The sequence below is a fragment of the Thyridium curvatum genome (assembly GCF_004353045.1).
Source record: "Thyridium curvatum strain D216 chromosome Unknown NODE_47_length_323349_cov_79.126483, whole genome shotgun sequence".
NCBI lineage: Eukaryota > Fungi > Ascomycota > Sordariomycetes > Thyridiales > Thyridiaceae > Thyridium > Thyridium curvatum.
The window spans coordinates 127,695-151,350 of NW_022156802.1; the positions used below are offsets into that span (position 1 = coordinate 127,695).

At 53.5% G+C, this 23,656-nt stretch overlaps 7 protein-coding genes across 7 annotated transcripts; 4 read left to right on the forward strand and 3 right to left on the reverse strand.

Moving 5' to 3' along the window:
* Window positions 1-451: 451 nt before the first annotated feature.
* Window positions 452-2,511, reverse strand: E0L32_007631 (uncharacterized protein; the record flags this gene model as incomplete). The annotated part of the gene is made up of 5 exons (XM_031142396.1): window positions 452-728; window positions 787-1,171; window positions 1,225-1,622; window positions 1,678-2,153; window positions 2,215-2,511. The coding sequence occupies 5 exons, from the start codon at window positions 2,509-2,511 to the stop codon at window positions 452-454; spliced, it is 1,833 nt and encodes a 610-aa protein (XP_030993363.1).
* A 2,300-nt stretch (window positions 2,512-4,811) lies between these two features.
* On the forward strand, window positions 4,812-9,147 carry E0L32_007632 (uncharacterized protein; the record flags this gene model as incomplete). The annotated part of the gene is made up of 6 exons (XM_031142397.1): window positions 4,812-5,282; window positions 5,341-5,793; window positions 6,015-6,304; window positions 6,976-7,144; window positions 7,222-7,501; window positions 7,565-9,147. The coding sequence occupies 6 exons, from the start codon at window positions 4,812-4,814 to the stop codon at window positions 9,145-9,147; spliced, it is 3,246 nt and encodes a 1,081-aa protein (XP_030993364.1).
* Window positions 9,148-10,253: 1,106 nt separating this feature from the next.
* Window positions 10,254-12,745, forward strand: E0L32_007633 (uncharacterized protein; the record flags this gene model as incomplete). The annotated part of the gene is made up of 7 exons (XM_031142399.1): window positions 10,254-10,994; window positions 11,063-11,152; window positions 11,222-11,959; window positions 12,028-12,227; window positions 12,275-12,288; window positions 12,355-12,543; window positions 12,636-12,745. 7 exons carry the CDS (start codon window positions 10,254-10,256, stop codon window positions 12,743-12,745), a joined length of 2,082 nt encoding a protein of 693 aa, XP_030993365.1.
* A 414-nt stretch (window positions 12,746-13,159) lies between these two features.
* On the reverse strand, window positions 13,160-15,956 carry E0L32_007634 (uncharacterized protein; the record flags this gene model as incomplete). Its single annotated transcript, XM_031142400.1, has 6 exons — window positions 13,160-13,682; window positions 14,014-14,239; window positions 14,294-14,756; window positions 14,811-15,499; window positions 15,547-15,857; window positions 15,907-15,956. The coding sequence occupies 6 exons, from the start codon at window positions 15,954-15,956 to the stop codon at window positions 13,160-13,162; spliced, it is 2,262 nt and encodes a 753-aa protein (XP_030993366.1).
* Window positions 15,957-17,178: 1,222 nt separating this feature from the next.
* E0L32_007635 (uncharacterized protein) lies at window positions 17,179-18,165 on the reverse strand (the record flags this gene model as incomplete). Its single annotated transcript, XM_031142401.1, has 1 exon — window positions 17,179-18,165. The coding sequence occupies one exon, from the start codon at window positions 18,163-18,165 to the stop codon at window positions 17,179-17,181; it is 987 nt and encodes a 328-aa protein (XP_030993367.1).
* Window positions 18,166-19,764: 1,599 nt separating this feature from the next.
* Window positions 19,765-21,845, forward strand: E0L32_007636 (uncharacterized protein; the record flags this gene model as incomplete). The annotated part of the gene is made up of 4 exons (XM_031142402.1): window positions 19,765-20,210; window positions 20,286-20,575; window positions 20,803-21,050; window positions 21,174-21,845. The coding sequence occupies 4 exons, from the start codon at window positions 19,765-19,767 to the stop codon at window positions 21,843-21,845; spliced, it is 1,656 nt and encodes a 551-aa protein (XP_030993368.1).
* A 553-nt stretch (window positions 21,846-22,398) lies between these two features.
* Window positions 22,399-22,815, forward strand: E0L32_007637 (uncharacterized protein; the record flags this gene model as incomplete). Its single annotated transcript, XM_031142403.1, has 1 exon — window positions 22,399-22,815. The coding sequence occupies one exon, from the start codon at window positions 22,399-22,401 to the stop codon at window positions 22,813-22,815; it is 417 nt and encodes a 138-aa protein (XP_030993369.1).
* Window positions 22,816-23,656: the final 841 nt, after the last annotated feature.

Below are 23,656 nucleotides of genomic sequence, written 5' to 3' on the forward strand. Positions count from 1 at the left end.
TACGACGAATCTCCCAATGGGATTGACGATAGCCTTTCTCATCGCATCTGGCTCACTTACACGCAGAGTCCCCTCGACCCGAATCAGTAACTGTCATTATCTACCGTTGGTTACACCACAGCTGTCAATACCACCTCGGATGCACGGCCGGCCAATCACCACGACGCACGCACGCGACGCCGTGCCATGAGTAATGAGCATAGTCCTCGCGGGAAGCCTTACAAGAGCAACCGCGAATTGACAGATCGCATGGCATGCAGGTGTGAACACCATCTCTGTGCCGCAATGGGTCTGTCACCTGTCAGTGCACGAGTGAACGGGCAGCACTGGTAAACTCTCGCACATTCCCCAGGCTGATGCAGCGGCGCCGGTCAGCGTTCCATCTCAGAGTGTGAACCAGTCTATTTGGGTATCTATCATTCATCACAAACCTCAACAATGCAGCTGCCGCTCAGGTTGTTTTCCTCCGGGCCTTGAACGTCTTGAGCGGGTCGCCCTTCCTGCCAGGCTTGCCCACCCGTCCGTGCGGCCTGCCCCTCTTGTTGCCCCTGAGTTTGCCAGCCTTCTTGAAAGAAACATTACCGATCTCATTGGAAGTCAGTGCCTCCTTGCCTTCCCTCGGGAGGAGATACTCCGGAATATGGCGCAAGTGATCCTGGCGTTTCGCTGTCCGCAGCTCACTGTCATGCCTGAGGTGTGCCAGCTCAGCAGGATTTTCCTCAAAGTATCTGTGTCATGCATGTCAGCTTTGTGTGTTTTCTTGTTGGTCGTCGAGGCAGCACTTACCGCTTGAGCTTTTCGCTCTTCAGAAGCTCCTGCCTGAGCTCTCTTGTCCTCGCCGCACGGACGGCAACCTTGGTGACCGCTCGAAGTGCATCGTTCATACGATACCGGAAGGCCTCGACCTGTTCCTTCTGGAAGTGGTATGGTTTGACCTCCTTGCCCAATTTTGACTGCTGTCGAATGACCCTGGCCAGCACCTTCTCGTCCCTCTCGGCCGTCTCGATTGTTGTCGGTATATGCTTGCGATATAGCTCTTCGGGAACGTAGAAAGAGAGGGCCATGCCGTTCCGGCCGGCGCGGGCTGTCCGTCCTATCCGATGGCTGTATGAGGAAGCGGACGTGGGAAAGTCAAAGTTGATGACGGCCGAGACATTCTTGAAGTCGATACCTGGGATGGGTCAGCACCACGTTGGCTAGATTGGAATGCAAGTACATCCATACCTCTTGACATGCCGTACTCTTGGTCTTTGCGAGATGCTCTCCGCTTCTTCTTCGGATTTTGGGACTCCTGATCCTTGCCGTCGCCCGACTTGCGGCGCTTCTTCTTCGACTCTTCCTCGGCACCCTGTGTATCCTCGTCGTCGCCAAGCATCTCGTTCTTCTCATCGGCGGCGATCAGAATCTCGTAAACACCACGGTTGAACTCTTCGATAACGTGTATCCTCGAGTTCACGGGCAGTTCGGCGTTGAGGCAGCAGGATCGGATGTAGAATTGCTCCAAGAAGAGCTTGAGTCGGTAGGCGCGGTCGATGTCATTGACGAAGATGATGCACCGTCCCTTGATCAATTGGATCTTGAAGATAACATAGGCCAACAAGAACTTTTCGTCCTCGCCACATCTGTGTCAGGTCAGCATATGTGTCGCAATATTATAGAGAGTTGGCATCGGCATACTTGACCACAAACTGCGAGACGCCTTCACCCTCGGTCTCTGGCTCCTCGAGGTCGAGGAGCGATTGCTTCCTGCCAAACATTCCCTGGAGCAGATCCATGTCTCCCGTCAAAGTCGCGCTCATCATGATGATCTGTACTCCCTTCGGGACGCATTTTGAGATGCTCTCAATCTCTTCGTTGTAGCCGTACGACAGGAGAAGGTCGGCTTCGTCGAGCACAAGGCAGGACAGCTTGTCGAGGGAGAGGGCGGAGGAGTCGGCGTTCCGCCAAGCGGTGGACGGTGTGGAAATGACAATATCTGGGGAGGTCGAGAGCAGGGATCGGGACACAGCGTCAGACACCTTGTCCTTCAACACAACAGCTTGTACGTCTTTGGCGCAGAAAGCGGAGAACTTTTCGATGACCTTGAAGACTTGGTCGGCAAGCTCGCGGGTGGGCACAAGGATCAGGGCACTCGTGTAGGCCGTCGAGTCAGTCTGCAGAGAGACGAGTTAGACAAGAGCTTGGCGGGTGATATGACTTATGGTATGTACGTACAGCCTTCCGCTTGAGTACCGTCGAGAGGATAGACAAGACGTAGACCATGGTCTTGCCGGAGCCACATCGGGCCTTGGTGATGACATCCTGACCGTCGAGGGCGAGCGGGATAGTCTTGTATTGAACGAGTGTCGGCTTCTTGAAGTTCTGCGCTGCGACGGCCTGGAGCAGGCGTGTGTCGAGGCCAAGGTCGGAGAAAGAGGGCTCCTCGGCGGGCTGCTTGCTTGTGGTCGCTTCCGTCTTCTCGGGCTTGGCGGTCGAGTCGGGCTCGCCCTTCTGGTCAAGCTTGCGCTTCATCTTGACTATATTTGCAGCAGGCCAGTCGGGAACTTTGGTGGCGTCTTGAAGTTGATCCAAGATACGGCGCAGGCCAGATCAACGAGCGATGATTGATTGATGTGAGAGGCGGGGATGCCTCTGAAGAAAAAAATACCAGTTGCTTTGGCATCCAGTTGAAAAATCTCTTATCTTATCGTTTATCATCTTTTCTGATTGTGGCCCGTGCATGGCTTCGCCCGCCCATAGTACGTTGTCCAGTCGGCATTGGCTCCACCGAAACAGCTTCCATTATCTTAGCACTCTCTTAGCACTCATAACTGTCCAGAATTGTCTCCAACATCGAAAGGAGTACAACCTAGGTTCTTGTTCCTTGATTCTGCTTTCAGCTTCAAATCAAACAAATTCAACTCTTGTGTAAATGGTCGACTGCTCTCCAGCATGCCATAATGGCCACTTCCCGTTAGGAGTCTGGAACTACTGCTTCCGGGACCCCATACAGGTCAGGATGGCGGCGCCCGGTTCGCAAGGCTCACAGGCAGCCATGATTTGCACAATTGTCGGCTCGTGAAGGGTGTCAGCCCTGCCAATACCTCCTCCTCCTCCAGACTGCAGGTCCCAGCTCAGGGTATGATCGGTGTTGGTAATTCCGCCGTGCGGAACATTCAACTGCGTCGGGTGGCAGGGCGACAACGACCTCCCCTCCCCACTCTTTCAAGCAAGGTCAGAGCGGCTTGTTGATCATTCCAACTTATTCCCGCAATCACCTGCCTGGTTCGGGATACCGAAGTGATGCACCTTCGATCTGGGGCACCTCTGAGCCTTAAATCGGGCGTACCCATACCATGGCTCTGGTGAGCATACCTATCCGGCGTTGCCAAGTTGGCGTTCACCGACGCGTCTTCGGCTGTCCTCGGCTGTCCTCGCCAACCAACACTGGATTGATATTACTGCACACGACCTAACTCATCGCCGCGTCTCATACTATGTGATCCAGACAAGGGTATGCGAAGCAAGATAATTACTTCTAAGGGTGACTCTACTCTACTACAACAAAGGAGAATTCTTGACAAGGGCAAAGATCCAACTAAAATGGGGCACGAGTCGCCCTAGACCGACGCATTCAACAGCATTGCAGGCAAAACCACCGACACAACATGGAATCTGGAAGTAGGTACACGTATCCAGCCCGCGTCACAGTCCTGGTTCTTTACACACTACAGTCTGCAAGCCATTAGTTACACAGGGCAGAGCTAGGCGTCGCGTGAGTGAAAATGCTGCAGATATGACGTTCTGCTAGTTGGCATCCAGACCAAACAGACAAGTATGGTGTCCTCAACTTTCCACATGACACCTCAGTCGGAGGGTTGCAATCCCCTCTTTTTGTTTCGGGAGTCCCTCCTTCTCATTCATGTCTACGGAATCGGGCAGATAATGGGAGGCGCCTGCGTGCTTCAGGGGTAAGACGCCACCAACATGAACTTTCTCATTTGAATCTGATTGAGACATGCGGATTTTCCCGTGGCGGGCGCCTTCCTGTTTTAGAATTGTCCCGAGTGAGAGTGAGAGGCAACGTTCTTTCGCTGTCGCCGATGATGTTCATGTGGATGTGGTGCTCTGCGTGACTCAGCCCCTATCAGGCTGGAACGGCACGTCCCTTTTCTGGCGTTTCGAGAATGTTCAGCCACCGCCATTCAGGCCCCGGGATGGGTGCAGGGTTGTACCTTATTTGACCGTCCGTCATCAGCCTGATGCGTCGCTACAAGCCCTCCAACTGGTAGCCAAGGGGCGCAGCCTCAACAGAGTGTGACTGCAGATGCAACCCCTGACCCCGGGCCGATGCATTGGAGACCGGCCTCATTAGAGGTTAGCACCTGGGAACTGCCCTTTGGTCGGTGAAGAGCGCCAAGCAAGAGGCTGGGATTGGACGAAACGATACATGCGTGCATGCATATGCACCATATGAGCCAGCCATCACCATCTGGCCTGGATACCACTCTCAATTAGGCTCACGATCTTCAAGTCCTTAGGGTATCGAGTCTATAACTAGCAACCTTGACTCTGCTTTCCAGTGGATGCGATCTGCACTCAGGCTCCACGGTGGCAGATCGGTAGTCGCACCGCCCCCAGCCTTGACGGCCTCATTAGTCCCCAGCTGGTCCATTACCACCTATTTGAGATCAAGCCGATATAAATATGCCTCTTTCTTCCACAAATATTTGTGAAAATGAGGACAGACATCATACAGAGAGGCCGGACGTATCAGACATGTTCGGAACATCGGGTAATAGGAGCCCACTCTTTTCAATTTCCTCGACAAGATGGCCCAGCCCCGAGCAACCGCGCAGAACCAAATATGGACCGCTCCGGACCTTGCCAGCCTCAACTTCTCGGGAGACTGCAATCTCGTGAATGAGTTCCTTCACACTTGGTTCAACGTCGATGCTGGCCGGCTGACAAACGTGCCGGATCATGTCGCTGACAACGCGACATTCTGGGTCCCTCGATCCTTGAGCGAGATCATCACCGACGCCTACTTTCGGCAAGCACTCCCTCAGCAAGAAAGGGCTATCCCAACGATGGGCGATATTCTCGATTGGGAATACCAACAGAGGGTAGCCTATGCTGAGACAGTCAACTCCATCGCAAGCAACAGCACAAACGCGACATTCGCAAATACCTTCCCGACATATTTCGATCTTGTCATCAACGACCCAGCTAACGCGTGCCCGTTTGTGGCATGTGGTCTCAGCCCCCAGGCAGACCAGATGGCAGACTTGAATGGTCCAGGAGTGAGTGCTGCCACACCATTCAGTCATTAAGGCCTCACACTAATTGTGGGCGATACAGATCAACATTTTTATCCTTTTCCAGTCCTTCATCCTCGCAGTGTTTGGCTTGATTTCTGTCTACGAGTCTATAATGAGACTGTCCGGTCACCCAAAAGCCTGCCTCATTCGTTTATGCGCTTGCATTCAGAGGGCACTCCCGAGCTTCGCCATGGCGCTCACCATTTCTGACATTGCACTCCCCGTCGCACTTATTGTCTATTACCTGAGGGCTAGAGACGCAGGCCAGATCTTTTACAAGGATTTCATCTTGACTCTGTGGCTCTCAGTCTCTCTTCTCAGCTCTTCCCTGCTTGTCTGCCGAGTCGGGGCGTGTCTACGACAGGTTGCCCGACTCCCGGTCGCCTGTCCGTTCCAGAATTCCCCACAAGCGCCTCCAAAGTCACAATGCTTCCGCAGCCAGCTCTTTGTCGATAAGCCGAAAGCCTGGCTTTTACTGAAAGTTCTCAACACTGTGAGCATCTTGCTTCTGGTGTCTTGGCCCTTCATCGTCAGGGGAACCATGCGATCCCCGTCTTCACCGGTCGAGAGCTTCGCAGATGGGATATGCAGGCTCCACTACGCTGGCGACCTCAGAATCATCTACATCTTCACGTTTTCTTCCGTGGGATACGGCGGTGCTCGCCTCATTTTCACCTTCTTCAGACGTATATGCTGCTGTCACGCGAGCCGTAGGACCGCACCAGGGCAGCAGGTCTTGGAGGCCCCCAGCTCGCAAGTCTGCATCATGTGTCGAAGCCTGATCAGGCGGCAGCAGAGGCATCTTTCAATCTCGGCAGTCTTGCGCGTCTGCGACGTCATTCTTCTCAGCTTCGCTTCGGCTGTGCCGCTCTACTTCTACGAGAGAGCTCGGTTCGAGAGGCTGTCTGGGCTAGGAGTCAGCCCAATCCGGGATGGTTGGACCTTGGGTCAGATCGTCGCCGTGTCGGCTACGCTTCCTGTTATCTTCGACTTCGTGCGCTCATGTAAGTTGTGCCATTAGTGCTCTGGCAGAAGCCAGTATTGCTAACAGTGATTCTGTTCAAGTCCAGGAAGTCAAGTGTCGGTTGTAATCTCTGGATTCGTGCGGCATGTGGTGTGATACTGGCTCGATTTCTCTGTTTCTTATTTCATCAGTTCAGCGTTGTCTTGGCTGTAAATCGATTCACTTTTCTTCTTCCATTGTATTACTAGTCACAGTTAGACATTATCTGCCTCATTATCAAGCGGTTTCTTTCCAAACAGCAGCTGCTCTAGCCACACACACCCTTGGTCCCACCCCTCACGGGCTCCAATTTCTCCAGACGCTCTATCACGTCCGCCCATATCATGGCTCCTGTTATCTCTCAGGAACCAGACAGTGCTGGCAAAATGCACGTCTTAATTGACGACGAGCACCAGCCGTCTTTGTGTGCGGGGTCGAACGCCGAATTGATTACCACCTGCCTAGGTTGCAGAGGATCGGCAAATCATCGATGTCAAAACGCTGGCTCAGGCTTGGCATGGCAGATACGGTGTAAATAAGCTAGCAGGGCTGCATTCCAGGCATCCGAGTGCGGGGGATCAACAATGTTGCACGAGAGTTTAAAAGGTCTTTGGAGCGCCCATGTGCCTGTGCCCTGTCGCTTTCTCGAGTCTCCCATCCGGTCTTCCCAAGAGGTGTTCACGATCTGGTAACCATGTTGATGCGGCATGTTCGCACCTTTGGACTGGCAGCCCTTGCAGCGCTCGCTCCTCATGCGGCGGCGCAATTCCCAAAGCCGCCTGAAGGTGTCACCATCTTGAAATCCAAGTTCAATAGCAACGTGACCATCAGCTACAAGGAGGTAAGTTGGTATTGTCTGCCACAACCGTCTAGCACATACGAGCTATCTGCAATGAGGATACGCTGACCATGACCCAGACGGGCCTCTGCGAGACCACCGAGGGCGTCAAGTCTTTCTCCGGGTACATCCATTTGCCGCCGGGCACACTGCATGACCAGGACCAGGATTATCCCATCAACACCTTCTTCTGGTTTTTCGAGTCTCGCAAAGACCCCCAGAATGCGCCACTGTCGATATGGATGAATGGCGGGCCTGGCAGCTCATCCATGCTTGGCCTTCTCGTGGAGAATGGCCCCTGTTTTGTGAACCCGGACTCCAACTCTACCAGGCTTAATGAGTGGTCTTGGAATAATGAAGGTACAATTGCCTGTTGTCCACAAACATTGCTCACTTTTGTTGACTGACTGGGAAAAACTGCAGTCAACATGCTCTATCTTGATCAGCCAGTACAAGTCGGCCTCTCGTATGACACGCTAGCCAATTACACCGTAAACACATTCACTGGCGCCACGACCAAACTTAAAGACAACGAGCCAATTCCGGAGCAGAACGCCACATTTTTCACAGGCACGTTCCCCAGCAACAACCGCAATCGTACTTCTCAGGGCACCCAAAACGCCGCCGTGGCCTTGTGGCACTTTGCACAGGTTTGGTTCCAGGAGTTCCCGGGATACCACCCCAACGACTCCCGCATCAGCATCGCGACGGAGTCCTACGGCGGTCGCTACGGCCCGGCCTTCGCCGCCTACTTTGAGGAGCAGAACCAGAAGATCGAGAATGGCACCTGGCACGGCCAACCGGGCGAGATGCACATTCTCAACCTGGACACGCTGCTGATCATCAACGGCTGTGTTGATCGCGAGCTGCAGTTGCCGTTCTACCCCGAGATTGCGGTGAACAACACGTACGGCATCGCTGCGGTGAATGAGACTATCTACAAACAGATGGTCGACGCCTGGACCAAGCCCGGCGGTTGCCGTGACATGATCAACGATTGCCATGCAGCGTCTGTGGTTGGCGACCCTGATGATACTGGCAAGAATGCAACCGTCAACAAGATATGTTCCCAGGCTGAGGATTACTGCTCCACCGAGGTTCGCGGCCCTTACCTAAGGTACTCGGGCCGGAACTACTATGACATGACACAGCTCGATCCCGATCCGTTCCCGCCTCCGTTCTACCAAGGCTGGCTCAACCAGCCGCACGTCCAAGCTGGTCTCGGTGTGCCTCTGAACTGGACCCAGAGCTCCGGTGCCGTGTCGGCTGCCTTCCGGGGGATCGGTGACTATCCCCGCCCTGGGTGGCTCGATGACTTGGCCTTCCTCCTCGAGAACGGCATCAAGGTGACGCTCGTCTATGGCGACCGAGACTATGCGTGCAACTGGCTCGGCGGGGAAGCGGTCAGCCGGGCGATAAACTACACCCACACCAAGGACTTCAATGCGGCCGGGTATGCCTCCATCCAGACGAACGCCAGCTTGGTCGGAGGCCAGGTCCGGCAGTACGGCAATCTCTCCTTCTCACGGGTGTACCAAGCCGGCCACGAAGTTCCCTCATATCAGCCCGATACCGCGTATGAGATCTTTATGCGGGCGCTCTTCAACAAGGACATTGCGACTGGCAAGGTGGATACGCTGGCCAATGCCTCGTACGCCACCGTGGGAAGCGTCAACACTTTGGATGCCAGGGACACACCGCCGCCCCAGTACCAGCACTTCTGCTACTCTCTTGACGAGGCGACCTGCACGGAGGAGGAGTGGAAACGCTTGGCTGAGGGTAAATTGACGGTCAAGAACTGGATTGTTGTCGACAAGAACTCGACAGAGCTATTCCCGAATGTTGTCGGGAGTGACAGCTCGACCCCCACCCCGTCCTCGGGATCCAGTTCGACCTCAACATCGCGGCCATCGACAGGCACTCCGAATGCCGGAGTGAGGCGGGACAAGTTTGATCATGGACTGCTCCCTGCGGCTCTGGTCGTAGTAGGCCTTTTCGCATTCTAGCCTGGTGCTGCGTGCTGAATCGTTCATTGGATGACCAATCCATCCCCAGGTCAGGCCAGCAAAGGTGCAATAATATGAGCAAGTAAATACTTCAAACATATATCCGATAAACGTCGTGCCTGCCAGACCCTTGTAGCCAAAGGGGTGACCCTGAATGTCCTGCACTATCATTTCTATCGAGACAGGTGGAGTTGCATGCAAAGCTAGTTACAGTGGGCCATCGCTCGATGGACCCTGGCCTGTGTAAGAATCGGCTGGTCAAGATGACTAGGGGACTGCCTGCAACGCAGGCTTTAGGGGATGGGGTTGTAGTAGCCCTCACTGCTCGCAGGGCTCGCGTTCGTAAAATGGGACCCGTTCCGCCCTCGTTCCTCTCGGGCTCCAGGGTCTCCGCCTCAGAGGCCCTTCGCTACGCTCAGAGCCTTCTTCGGCATACTGGGTTGTGTACTAACAGCTATGTACCTTGTAATGTTAGTGTACAGGGTTCTTTTGGTGCTTAGCGAGAGGATTCTAAACAGGCTGTTAAGGAAATGGCCCCTGCGCCTGCAGATTTATGTGGGAGAGCGCTAGCAAAACAACCGGGAAAAAGAGCGTAATTTAAAGTCGTTTTCTGGTTATTATAGAGATGATGAGACAAGCATCGCCGGACCATGGCGGACTGGAGCGGCGAATTGATGTGGACACCGACGTTGAGAGCCCCGGACCTGATGCGACCAGAAGGCCAAGCAGCCTGGAGCGAATCGTTGCTTACGAAGTGCCATGCAACCAGATGCGCGCAAGGAGTGTGAGAAAGGGGCTGTGTGGGGTGACGTGAGGCGCCTTTGCATGCCTCCCCATTCTCCATCCCAGGCTTGGCTCGAACCATGAATGGCCCACGCCTTGTTTCACGGTGGGGGCCGGAAACGCCAAGCGAGAGTTCGACCAAGTCACAGTGGGGAGATTTTTCTGGAATGATGACTGCCTCCTTTACATGTGCGTGTTTGTGTTTCAATATCTCTCCGGATGATGGCTCGTCGCTCTTTTGGCCATCGTCGAACTTGTTGCTGCTGTTGAACGCGACCGGGAAACGCACGGGTCGAGCGAGACGACCTTGCATGTGAGTAGCCATGGATCCAGATTCGGACTCGGAGGACCTGCGAGAAGACGGGACCCTGCTGCCCAGTGCCGGTGCCGCCAGCCATGAGCCGAAGCATCCGCGAGGACAGTCGCCGATGGGCAGGCGGCGACGGCGTGGGATATCCCGCCTCGCCGTCATGATGTCCATCTTGGGCATCTCGGCGCTCATGATCGTGGGATTCGCCATGCTCAAATTCACCGCGCAAGTGCGAGTTCCAGCGCCGCCGCCTAAAGAGCCACCTGCAGAGCCGCCGGCGGAATCTGCAGTGCCTGACCCGGCGGAGAGCGAGGCGAGCCCGCCGCCCCCGGAATTGAAACCCGTTGCAGACCCGTTCAATCTCAGGACGACGGGCTTTGTCGTCTCGGACAAGCCCCAGACGCGCGAGTTCGTCTTTAACATCACGCGGGGCAGAAGCAGCCCCGACGGCGTGTCCAAGGAGATGATCTTAGTAAATGGCCAGTCACCAGGCCCCCTCATCCAGGCCAACAAGGGCGATAAGCTGCAAATCACCGTGCACAACTCGATGCCCAAGGAGAGAACCTCGATTCACTGGCACGGTATCGACCAGAAGAACAGCGTCTTCATGGACGGCGTGTACCGCGTGACCGAGTGCGGTATTCCACCCGGCGAGAGCTTTACCTACGTCTTTGAAGTCGTCGACCAGCGCGGCTCGTTCTGGTATCACGGCCATGTATCTGCTCAGTATACGGACGGGCTATTCGGACCTTTGGTAATTACGCTCTTTCCCCGTGCAAGTTCTTCACTTTCAAGGTGAAAGCACTGACATGGTTTTGCTAGATCATTCACGATCCTGATGAAAAGATCCCTCCTGTCGAGGAAGATAGGGTTATCATGATCGGTGACCACTATCACGTGGATGCAGAAGAGGTATGCTCAAATCCAAGGAGGATGCCATGCATTTCTCGTGATGTCCAACCTCTAACCACCCCGAGCCAGGCCCTAAGTATATACACAGGCACAACTACAGATGGGGGCAGGGAGCCGCGTCCTGATAACATCTTGATCAATGGCCGCAACACTTACGATTGCTCCCCGGCGTCGTCGAATAGGGCCCGACGCGCATCCAAGGCCCGACAGGAGGATCCCACCCGCCATGTTCCTGCCGGCTGCTCAACGGGCTCCATCTACAGCGCACGCGTTCCGAGCAAGCGCCGCGTACGCCTCAGACTCATCAGCCACAGCTCCAACATCCCGCTGTGGTTCACCGTGGACAGCCACGTCCTTGAGATCGTCGAGATCGACGGGGTGGAGGTCGAGCCGATCAAGACCACACGCGTCTTCTTGAACGCGGGCCAGCGATACTCGGTCGTCTTCACGACCGACCAGCCGGCGGGAAACTACCTGATGCGCGCGATAGCTCTCAAGGGGTGCGCCATGCTGGGCGGCAGCTTTGGAAGCCACCTCGCAAAGGTCAACTACGAGGCGACAGGCATCCTGTCCTACGACAACGTTGATGTGAACGACCGGCCTGTTGGAAAGGCATGGGACATGAGGGCCGAATCACTACCCGACTCGACCTCGGAACCGTGGACACAGAAGTGTCGAGATCTGCCGTTTGATCTCCCGAAGCCGGTGAGAGCCATGAAGGCATACGAGGCAGGAGAACGCAACAAACATCAGGCGGTGTTTTCCCAGGGAAACCACAACGGTGTATATCGTAGCTTTGTCAACAGCGTAGGTGCTTCGACTGCCAAATGCTTTTGCCCTTGTTTTCAATTTCGCTGACAGCCATCTCTGTAAAGGTGGTTTTCTCCCCGTTGAACGACAGCGCAACGGTCTGGCAGACCTCTCGACAAAATCTGTCGCTAGCAAATCTCGAGTCAAGTACCCCGAAATGGGACTTTGGCGCAGATCAGAACATCCTCGTATCTCGCGACGACGATAAAGCAGCACAGATAGCCATCAGCGCAAATCAGATGATGTCTCATCCCTGGCATTTACAGTAAGCCCTATCGTTGTTGTTGTTATTGTCTCTACAGCTGCTAATAGTGGGATCTCTAGTGGTACGCGGAACACATAGCTTCATACCTATTCTTGATGGGCTAAGCTGGAGTACTGATATTTCCTAGGCCAAAACTTTCAGATCGTCGGTTGGGGCAAAGGCCTGTTCGGGATGGGGGAAACGACGTGGAACTTGGACAACCCCATGCGACGCGACACGGTCCTGGTAGGGTCCCATTCACATGTTGTCATCCGATATGTCGCGACGAATCCCGGTGTATGGGCACTCCATTGCCATATCCAATGGCATGCCGAGGGTAAGTCCAGCCTTTCGCTCCTGAATTTCCTTTTTCCCCTGCATGCAGCAGACATCTTGAGGCGGCGGCTGACGCACAATACACATGTCTAGGTGGCATGTTTGCTACGACTGCGCAGCGGCTGGCAGAATTGAACACACTCATCGATTCCCTAGACTCTGACAAGGGTGCTGGCCTTGGTAGAAAGTTCTGCAAAAGATAGACTTTTCAAGGACGAAACAGCACGAAACAACGCAGGTCCCAGGTGGACATTATAGAAATACCTTGTAAATAGTTTTAGAGCGTGTATGTACATTAGAAACTCTCAATGTCTCTCCGTGCCTTTGAACCTGCGACAATGTGTGCAGACCCGTCTTGTAGATGCCCGAATTCTCGGAGGATAACCTGGACACCTTACCTCTGAGACCAGCAAAGTAACAGCTGAGAAAGAAGCAGTGCCTCTTTCTTGGACGGATTGCTTTCCTCTCCGTTTCGAAACCGCTCAACCCTGCCAGCTCATTTCAGTTCTGCGTGTACGAGTTCCCCGCCAGTCTTGACCATCGTCACGCGAGACTTCAGTGTGGCATGGGACAGATATACCTTTTAAGATTAAATAGAAGCGAACACTGTTAATCAATCACATTGCCATGACTGGCACGCTCAAAATATCCGAAGGCACACTCTCCCACGCGGCCCACCCACCAGTCTCGTAGCTTGTGTTGTCCATCTTGACAACAAAGGCGTCTCCAGCAAACGCGCGCTCCCTGCCAAAGATACCCTTGGGGAAGTTGTTGTTCTCGGGCAGTGACTCAAGGTCGAAGGAGTAGAACAGGATATACCGCCCGTTGTAGCTGCCGATCGGCTGGTTTTCAAGGGTGAAGGACTCGACATCTCGCCGCTGCCACGCCCGCGCCGGTTTCCAGAACTCTCGAAAGTCAGGCACGTGTCCCCAAAATCCATCAACCCCTTCAAGTACATCAGAGGTTGTCGTAAGAGGCACAAGGTGTGGCTTGGAACCGTCAGCGGGGAACCTAATGCCTGTGATGGTGACCGGGTCCGGGCGAGGTGGCGGGGGCACACTCCCAAGCACAAGGGACATCAATCTCTGCATGGCAAGACAGCTTGCTAGGTTGCGGTTGTCACCAGGCTGGCACTCGGGGCTTATAGTTTAAGAGATTGTGTCCAGCTGGTTGCTGGTGTGTATGTGGGGTGAGGGCATGAAGTTGTTGTCGGGTTGGTTCGGGTCGGCGTGAGAATAAGAGGGGGTGTTAATCCCATACAACCCAACCTTGACGGCCATTCAGGACTGGTACAAGGTGGCGGTTGCATGATGTTAGGGGTATGAGAGTCACATGATGCATAGAAATGGCCAATCATTTTATTCTTTTCTGATGACAGTAAGACTGAAGCACACACAGTCCTCGAGACTGGCTCCCGTACCCCGTCCTCCATTTTGTCACAATTATTATTCAGACAGTTATTACCGCTCACACGAAGCTCTGACCGCTCCATGCAAACCAATCAAAAGTTGTGTCAAACAATGAACTGTCAGACCAGTCCAGTATGTCTCCCATGGATTTATCGTCAGCATTTGACGTCGCTCGTGGATCCGTCATGCCAGTGGAGGGACCAGGAGTCAAGAGCTCTATGGGCTGACTGGGTGATTGTCCATCACTCCGAAGTGCATCAGATGCCATCACGGTCAGAGTACCGGCCCCTGATCGCTGTTAGTTATGACCAACGAGGTCAAAGAGATTAAAGCCTAACTTACTTGGTAGCTCCTCAAACAGTATTGACTTGCAGTGCTTGATGAACGATTCCGTCGTGCCCTGCAGTCTCCCAGCCAGGGCGTTACGCGCCTGCAGCCTACCAAGATAAGCCGGTACAGTTTCGATAGCTTCCAGAGACTTCTTGCTCTGCTCAATGTTCGCCCTGCCTTTCATCAATGTGTCGCCCCAAAGGCTCCCAAAAGCCGTCAGCGGGCAGTGTAGGCGCTGCCAGAGGAGACAGGCAAAAGGCTCTCTCTTCCGTTCCAGACTGGCGAATTGTGGCAACAACTTTAACATTTTCAGTGTTGGAGTCATTGACTTCGGTCGCAACTCCCTACAGGATATGGTAAGAAGAACTTGTAGAGAGTAAGCGTGGAAGTGCAGTGTTTTCAGGCTGTGGTCAACCGATGCTGCAGCGTCCGGGTCGAGAAGCGGCTTCTCTGCTAGCGCGGCCGCCTCGAGTACCTGCATATCGAGGTAAGAATGATGCTATTTGGCAAACACATGATTTATAATTACCTGCGTAGCTTCTCGGTGCCATGTTTCCAACCTCTCGTTGACGTTGGGTGCCTCTTCAGTCTCCATACCGTAGAGGCAGTGCCATGTGTCTGACATGACCCGCGAGTATCTGTGCATCTGATCCTTGTAATGAGCCTGGAAAAGCGAAGGTAGGCCATGGGCAGGCTGGTGCAGCTTTTCCAGTGTCGGTAGCCCAATGCTGGCTTCCATTTCGCGATGGAATGCCGGGGGCCGTCCCAGTATGAGCGACATGGTTTTGTCCAAGACGTTCAGTCGCCAAAAAACCAAGCTGCGCAGTTCTCGTGTCGGGGCATCGATGCGCCAATTGTTGACACCCAACGCCTGCAGCATTGTACATGCTGTGTTGATCAAGGACCAACATATAGACGGTGCCATGTACTCTTCAGCGTAGCATGCCATGAAGATCAAGGCTTGGATGCTCGCTGCACTTGGCACGAGGAGGAACTTGGCGTCGTTGAATGACAGCCAGAGGTTACGCTTCAGGTCGCGTTTCAGCGGATCATGAAAGGAGTTGGCAGAAGACAAGGAAGCCAGTGTGACACTGTAGAACATGATGAGCCAAGCCCGGTCTTGAATTTGACCTGGCCTTGAAGTTGCTAATGCGTCGAGAACCTCGAGAGGAGCCGATGTGAACAACAATCTTTCATCTTCCAGAGTCGCGATGAAATCTAGACGGCGTGTTAGAGCATGGCGGAGGAAGAGGACCAGAGCTTACCATCAACCCAGGCGCGAGTTTGTCCGGAATCAAAGATCAAGTATTCAGACGTCGGTTCCTCTGCCAAAATTTCAAACGCAGATGAGTCTTGCCAGATAGCAGCATTCTCTTCAAGCAGGGACGCGAGTGATTTCAGAGAATGATGATCTCTACCAATTAGCCTTTGCAGCCTCTCGTGCGTACTGGTGCCGGGGCCGCCGCCAGTGTCCGCTTCCGGAGGCGCTCTCAGATCACTTCGCGGGATTTGTGGTCGACTGTCTGTATGCTGGTGGCGAGGGATTGGTTTTGATACATTGCGCTTCCGATTACGCCTGATGATACCAGAGCGTGAGTAAGAACAAGCGACGTCTTCGTTCTTACATCGCTGGCAGCCTGAGCCTTCGCGAGAACACCGGACCTGCCGATGCCATATTGGTATTAGCTAAAGAGTACCTGTTTACTTCTGTCGTGGATTCGGAGGTTAACCTTGCGCGACCGGCACGCATCGCACTAGGAGCTCTGACTGTTAGCGCATAACTGCATTATTTAAGCAGTCTCAGAACCAGAAGACCAACCGAGTATTGTTCCCGTTGATCCGGCATTCTTTTTGCAGTTGTCAAGGCGGACAATTCGCGTGGAAAGGGGTGCAATGTGAAGGATCAAGGATTCCTGCCACTACGGAACGACAAGTAATTAGTTAATACCAGAAATGATCACCTTATCCCCCCCCGTAAGTGCCGGAAGCTGCCCCACCTCTTACAATGACCAATCATATGCCAAGAGATGGAACTATGTCTCTCCAGTGACTTATCTTCCGTAAGTCCCGAGTTTCCTCTGAACGGTCCAAGCGGCATTCATTCGCCAGGGAGGGAAACAAAGTTGATGTCAATGAACAACTTTGGGGTTTTACTGAATCATTTAAACTCTGCTGTGCTCTCAGGGGAAGACTGCAATACGAACAATACAAGACTCTTCTTTTCAATAGCACGAAACGGTGCTCCCCAAGCAGGACCTGCTGATAGGGCTGGCTCTCATATTCTTTGGACAGCTCATGGGTGTGGCGGTATTTGTGTCTATCGGCGGGGACGGTTTCTGGGGTTTGAGAGAACAACAAGTGAGAATACAGGAGAATAACCTTTAACTCCGCGACGCAGTTAGATTAAAAAACAAAGATGAAAGGAACCGTAGCTGGGGGTTGGCTCTTTGTGCTCCGTACTTCAAGTGCATGGCATAGCTTGGAGAAGACCAATTCATAGCATCGCGGTCTTTAGCATTCGCAATGCATTCACAAAGAGATATTGCTCTTGAAGGCCTGAGGACGCAAACAATAAACCATCAAACGCACGTGCTAGCCAGCCTGGCAGGGGAATTTGATTCTGGTGTTGGGTATTGTTTACCTGGAGTGACGCTAATTTGGCCAGCCCAGGTGGACATATTCTGTTCCTACAACAATTGAAGCCAGTTCTTCTCAGGCAATCTGCCCTCGCAAAACCACTTCGATTTGGGTAGAAAGAATTACTATCATTCTTAGATCGTAGTAGTGACGATATCGAAGCACCGAACAGTAAGCTATGTACACAGGGATTCAATATGTTAACAAGACAAAGCCTACTCCTACTATGAGAGCAACATACTCTCCGTATATTCTACGCTTTACTGTTTCCTCGGCTGGCATGAAGTCGAGCCACCGAAAACTGCTTTCACAACACCATCCGTCTTATCGTTGACTGGGGCAGTGTAGTCCACCGTGAAGATGGTGACAGCCGTCTCGCATTCCAGGACGGCCACGCTCTCGCCCACCAGCTTGCAGTCACCATTGATGCACTGATTCGCGCCCTCAGTCACATATCCCAGATAGTTGCTGGGACTGCCGGCCAGCCCCACGAGGCCGCTTGTCTCGTTGAATGCCAGCTTGGGCATGCCAGACTTGCCCGAGAAACGGGTCTGTACAAGGCGGGGGCTGCTGCAGGTGCTATTCAGGTTCGGGATATTGACGTTGATGCCATAGCCCAGGGGGAGGAGCGGCTTGCCGGCAGGGGTGTTCTTGGCAAGTTTGTTGACAAACTTGACGGCCTGGACGGCCGCCAAGGTCGCAGGGTGGTTGGTGCTGTTGACCTCGAGGTAGCTCGAGGTCGGGTTCGCGGCCGAGAAGGCGATGCCGGGGATGTTGCGCTGAATGGCGGTGTAAGTGGACCCGATGGTGCCGGAGCCGGTGAACGCGAACGTGCCCACGTTATTGCCAAAGTTGGGGCCGGCAACAAAGAGGTCCGGGGTCGACATGTTGGGGAAGAATCTGGGCAGGACGTAGTCGAGCGCGACCATGGTGCAAGTTGCCGGCGTGCCGTTGTAGTACCAGATGTTACCGTCGTGGGGATCCCTGCCCAGAGAAGGGGAGCCAGCAGGGACGATGCCGTACGGCGTAGCTTTTGAGAGTGTGGGTGAGGTGTCGATGCTCATGCGGCCGCCCTGGCCGGACTGGTCGGTCGCAGGGGCGACCATGACAACATGGTGGCCCGCCTCGACAAGAAGACGATACAACTCGCGGATGTTAGAGACGCCGAAGCCGTCATCGTTGTTCATCAAGATATTGAGCGCGCCAGTCGCCTGGGCGAACAGCGCAGCAGCAAAGATGGCCTTCATCTTGGGCGAACTGGATACAATCAGCTAGGCTTGCATTGCGGACATCCTATATCATAGGCAGGGTATCTCGGGACTGGGGGCATCTTATAGACGCGCATCTCTGCATAACTTGAGGCATAAAAGTTGATATTCTCCGGTATAATAGTTGTGAACAGGTCCACTTACATCACAGCACATGTAGGCATGTGGAGTTGCCATTGGCCTGGGCACATTCTGTGGAGACCGGTTGGTGAGCTTTTAGTTCCAATAGCGCTCCTTTGGGACATTGATATTGCTTTATTTCTCAGCATTTCGAAGACTCACTTCAAACCTCCTTGGCCCTCGAGCTGAATTTCCTTCCTTCTGGCAACTTCTACTTTCATTTGCTTTCTGGTACCGGCCGGTATTCTCGGTCCCAATTCGTTAATCTCAGAACGATGTCCCAAAACAGTGGAGATGGCAACTGAGACCGCTGATCCGCTCGACAATTGAGTTTCCTTTCGACTCTTACTCCGACACAGACATCTGTAGGATAATTCAGGGTAATAAAGGCGGGTTTTGCCATGTACACCAGTACAGCAATGTGGGAATGGGTCTGCTACCAGCCCAAGCACTCAATCGCAGGAGGGGGCAGGTCGGTGGAAGGGCTCACTCCCACTGGGAACTCTGTGCCTGGGCACTGAAGACGTGTGCCCTGCCCCATTATAAGACACGAGGATCCCGTCTTTCAAATGCCTGCACTGGAACGTATCCATGGCCGGAGGCACGTGCTCCCTACTTTCGAGGTGCCGACCCGTTGTGCCAGCCCGGCCGTAAAAGCCTTGGGGCGTTTGCAACCGTTTGTGCCATGCGCTTAATATCTTGGCCGGCCAATACAAGAGTTCTGGATTGCCACGTACTCAAATCTTAGCAACTTAGCGATTGACTATCATTTGGTATCATCAATACAAAGGAGCTGAACCTCATCTCTGACCAATAACAATATTGCTTTCATGCTGTTAATACCGCTTGTTACTGTTAGCAAGCCTTCAAAATCATCAAATCCTTTCTTTCAGTCACCATTGAGAGACATAGCCATGGAAATCAGAGATATTCTCTAGGTACACCGAATGAATTCCACAGTGTGCACAATGCATGACGGCAGAGAAAATGACCCCTGGAGCAAAGGTTTAGGACGAAACCAGATTGGCAGTGGTCATGAATATATACATTTGGTGCCAACCCCTAAGGAGACAGACAAGCGGCGCGAGGCAGGCGACTGTTACAGACCAAACAACTTGATGGGGGCCAGACAAGTGGTGCTCAGATAGTTGACGGGTTGCTAATAGAAGTAAGTATTTGAATGTCCATAAACCCCCATCGGTTTTAGGTAGTGGTTTTGAATTCCAGTGCCCTAAGTCTCAGCAAAACACCTTGGCCCATTCAAGCCCCCTTGAGAAAGCATTCACCATTCACCAGCACAAAAGAATTTAGATAATCCATCCCACACTAGTTTGTTTCCCCCACTTCCTCCTTCATCCTCAACCTCCATTCCTCCTCGATTCTTCCCCTCAACCCTGTCACCAATCTCTCAATAAGTGCGACCCGCCCGAGTCACCCAAGTTCTGACAATCGGCCAAGATGGTTGATCTCGAGGCATCCCACCGGGGCCAAGGCCAACATCAAGACCAACTCCCGGAAATCTTCATCGAGACCGGCACCGGATCGCAGACGGCAAAGCCGTTTCTGGCACGCGCCCGTCTCGACTCGAAGCCGCGACATCCTTCACCAACCTTCGCTCCCCACCGGGGTCATTTGTTCGACCGCATCCCCACCGTCATCGGGCCGCATCCGATCGTCAAGCTTTGGGAGGCCAAGCTTGAGGGCCGCGACAAGACAATTTGCGAGATGATGACGGCCATTATTCAGGAAGGATCGCCTTCCGCGATCGTGGTTCTCAGAAACGGGTTTGTCTATGCGCCTGACGAGGAGCAATATCCAACAATCCATCTCTTCGTTCGTGAGGACACAATGACGATGGACCAGGCAGCCAAGATGGCTTCAAAGGCTGCCAACTATATCTTCCAGTGAGCAACACCAGGATCGTTGATTGTTACTAGGCTATCGCTATCAGCTTTTCACTAACATGAAACTCATCTCAGGTTCGAGCCGCTGCGAGATTTGTCCGTCGAGGTACTGGAAGGCACGTTCGGACACCATACATCCAGCACCACGGAACTTCGTTCCCTGAGCTATTATCACTCGTTTGAGCAGTCTTTCAAAGATACTCTCACACCAGGTGTCGGACTAGGCCTTTCGGATCGTTCAGACGGAACCGCCACACTTGGATGTTACATCAAGCTGGTCCTCCGCCCTAAGACATGCCCAGAAGGCCAAGCGCCGAAGGAGGAGACTGTCTGGTTTGCCTTGACGGCCCATCACGCCCTAAGTGGTATGTTAATTTTTCACAACTACCTACTCTTGTCCACGGTTCCCCATTCTCACAGAGTTGCAACTTCGCAGATGACATCCATCCAATCCATCCAGCGGACACAACCAACACGCCAGCCTCTGTGCAAAGCCCAGCCCCCATGGAATATGAGGCCTAGGAGACTCTTTTGCATGGTGGTGCCCAGAGCCATGCCACCTCTGCTCAGGCCTATCAACATGACATGGCAGTCCTCAATACCAAGCAACAGACTGGTGCAACGCTCACTGCAGAGGAGGAGTACGAGCTACAACGCTTCAATGCGAACACCCGACTCACAGGATTTGATCCTCATCTAGGCACAGTTTACTGTGCTTCTGGCCATTCGTCATCAATCTGCTCTCCAGGTCAACTATGGCCCTCTAGCACGATCCTCCATGACTGGGGTCTTGTCAAGTTACACCCCAAGCGAGCCCAGGGCCTTGGCCAAATGACCAGCGTGAGTTTTTCTTTCTTAGCTTTCTTCTTTGGCGTTTTTGATCCCACCCCTGCCTCTTTTACTTTCATTGGGCAGTTTATCTGTCCTTATCTGTCCATCTATTAACATTATATAACTAAATAGGGTCTGACTTTTCCTGAAATCAGCGAGTTCAAGAATATCATTGGCAGCGTTCAGAAGACTCGCTATCTTCAACCACACAACGGCATCTCTCCGATCGACGAGCTGAAGCAGGGACTAGGAGCCCAGGGTAGCATTGAGAGAATGGCTTTCAAGATTGGCAGCACCACAGGACCAACCTGTGGCGCAATCAACGACATTGACGCCAGAGTCTTCGGCTCCCATACGTACAACCAGGAACAGGACACATGTGAACTAAGCGGCTCAACTATCCTCCTTGTTTCGCCGTTAGGCTCCAAAAGCTCATGCTACTCGGGCGCATGTTTCGGTGCTCCTGGAGATTCTGGAAGCATGGTCTACGACTACCAGGGCAGATACCTAGCTTGTTACTGGGGAGGCCAGTTCAAGGTGGGACCTCGGAACCCCTTCCCATCCTCTGCCGATGGCATCCATTTCGCTCAGCGGATTGATACCATCTTCGATGGTATCGAGGAGATGATTCACAATGATCCTGCGTACGAGGGCTATGAGAAGGAGCTTGTATTTTTTCCGAAGGCTAGTATGAGCCACATGGGCATGGAGGAGATATCGTATCTCCCCAAATGGATTATTCGACTGCTTGAGGGAGTTTCTAGCCTGGGTGGCTTCTTTTTCTCTTTCCGTAATGGCCTCTAGAGACTCTTAGCTAGTCACATACTACTATTAGGGACACAATGGAGAGGCAGCCCATGAGGGTCTTTGCAGGCTTTCCGGAAGTGTTGATATCTGACGCTTGGCCGCCGTGCTACTTCAAAGAGTTTCCTCTGCAGTTGTCGGGGCACGGTCTTCAGCAGTTTCCACTCTCCCAAGCGGAGCGAGGCTGTACACGGGCCAGAGCGCGCTTGGCGACCGCCACGTGCGCCGCCAGCAGGGAGTTTTAGTAGGGAGGAAGGCGCTGTAGTTAACCGCTCCAGTGCTAAGTTTAGTGCTGTCTCCCCACAGATAGGGCAGGGCGTCAGCTGAACAACGCCTACCTTGGGTGTGGCAGCCAGGCTCATGGGGAGATGAATCATGATAGATATCGATCGGATCACGGCCAACAATAAAGCCCATCATACCCGAACGGCAATGCCACATACCCCACGTACTGCAGGTTTCTCATGCTGTCCAGAGACATGGGACGCAGCTCATAGCACAAAGACGCAACGATTCTATCAAAACCGAGACACATCACCCACTGCAACGCATTATGCCACGGCCCACGCCCCAACCCGGAGTGGAGCTCTTCCGCTGCATGCTCGCCTTCCTCCTGTTCTTTATGGTGGTCTATATCGCCGTTGCGCCCAAGCAGATGATCAAGGTGAACCCCGAGATTGCGGCCGTCTCGTTCGGCGCCCTCACAACCCTCGTCCCGCTCTACGTCGTCTTCCTCCAGTGCTGCCCTCTCCCCTACGCTATCAAGCCTCTCATCGCGACCGACGTGCTCTGCGGCGCCTGCTGGGCCGCCTCCACCGTGCTGCTGCCGTACTGGGATCGCAACGTCCGCTACATGTCGTGGCCGGGGGACCCGGAGTGGTCCTTCGAGTGCACGAGTGCGGCCGAGCGGGAGGATTTTGTGTTGCTGACGGCCGGGGAAGACTATGTCCAGTACATCAACATCATGTAGTGCGATGTGGTCGTCGCTGGGTGGCATCGCCTGATCGGCAACTTTCGCGGGCGCGAGCAGTTCCGGGTCATGATTGCGGTCTCGACGTGTCGCTGGTCCTTTGCGGAGTTATCAATGCGTGGATGGTATGGAGGGGGAGAAGGCTGGGGCTAATGTGACCTCAGAAGAGAGACACGAAGGCCCAGGAAGGCGCGGAAAGTGACGCTTCATCCTCTTGGTCGAGGGGAAGTGTCGGGACAGATATAGATAATGTTCACCAGCATCTTCAAGAATGGCTCGCCTCTTCATTTCTCTGCAATTAGCACACATGGGCCATGCAACGCAAACTCAACACGTCCAAGACTCAGACCAACGAGGAACTCGGTGATATTGCAGCGTGTAGCTGCTATGATGTTGCTTGCGGCCATGGACACGCAGTCATGGCGTTGAGACTTGTCCAAGGCATGCGTGTCTTGCTAGCCATCGTCTATGCATCCCAATACATGTTTTGGGCACCAGGATTGCCATCTTCTGAATCACAATCTTGAGAATGCCTGATGCCGGGGAGTTTGGGATTGAGTTCCAGAGGTAATCTCAAAAAAGCAAACGGTGAAAGGTATTGTCCAGGCTTGAAAACGAGCGCGTATCCTTGTGGGCTTAGTCCACCGGCCCACGGTCACAAGTGAAAAGAAAAATGATACCCGTCATGGTCAGTAGAGAGCAGTATCTGGATGTGAAAGAAGTCAGGTCATTCAGTAGGCTACTTTACACAGTGAAGAGTCTCCAGGCGGAGTCAATAGTCTCTTTAAGACCCAGGCGACACCCCAAGAGTCGATCGCTCATCCACGTTCCAGAGCAACTT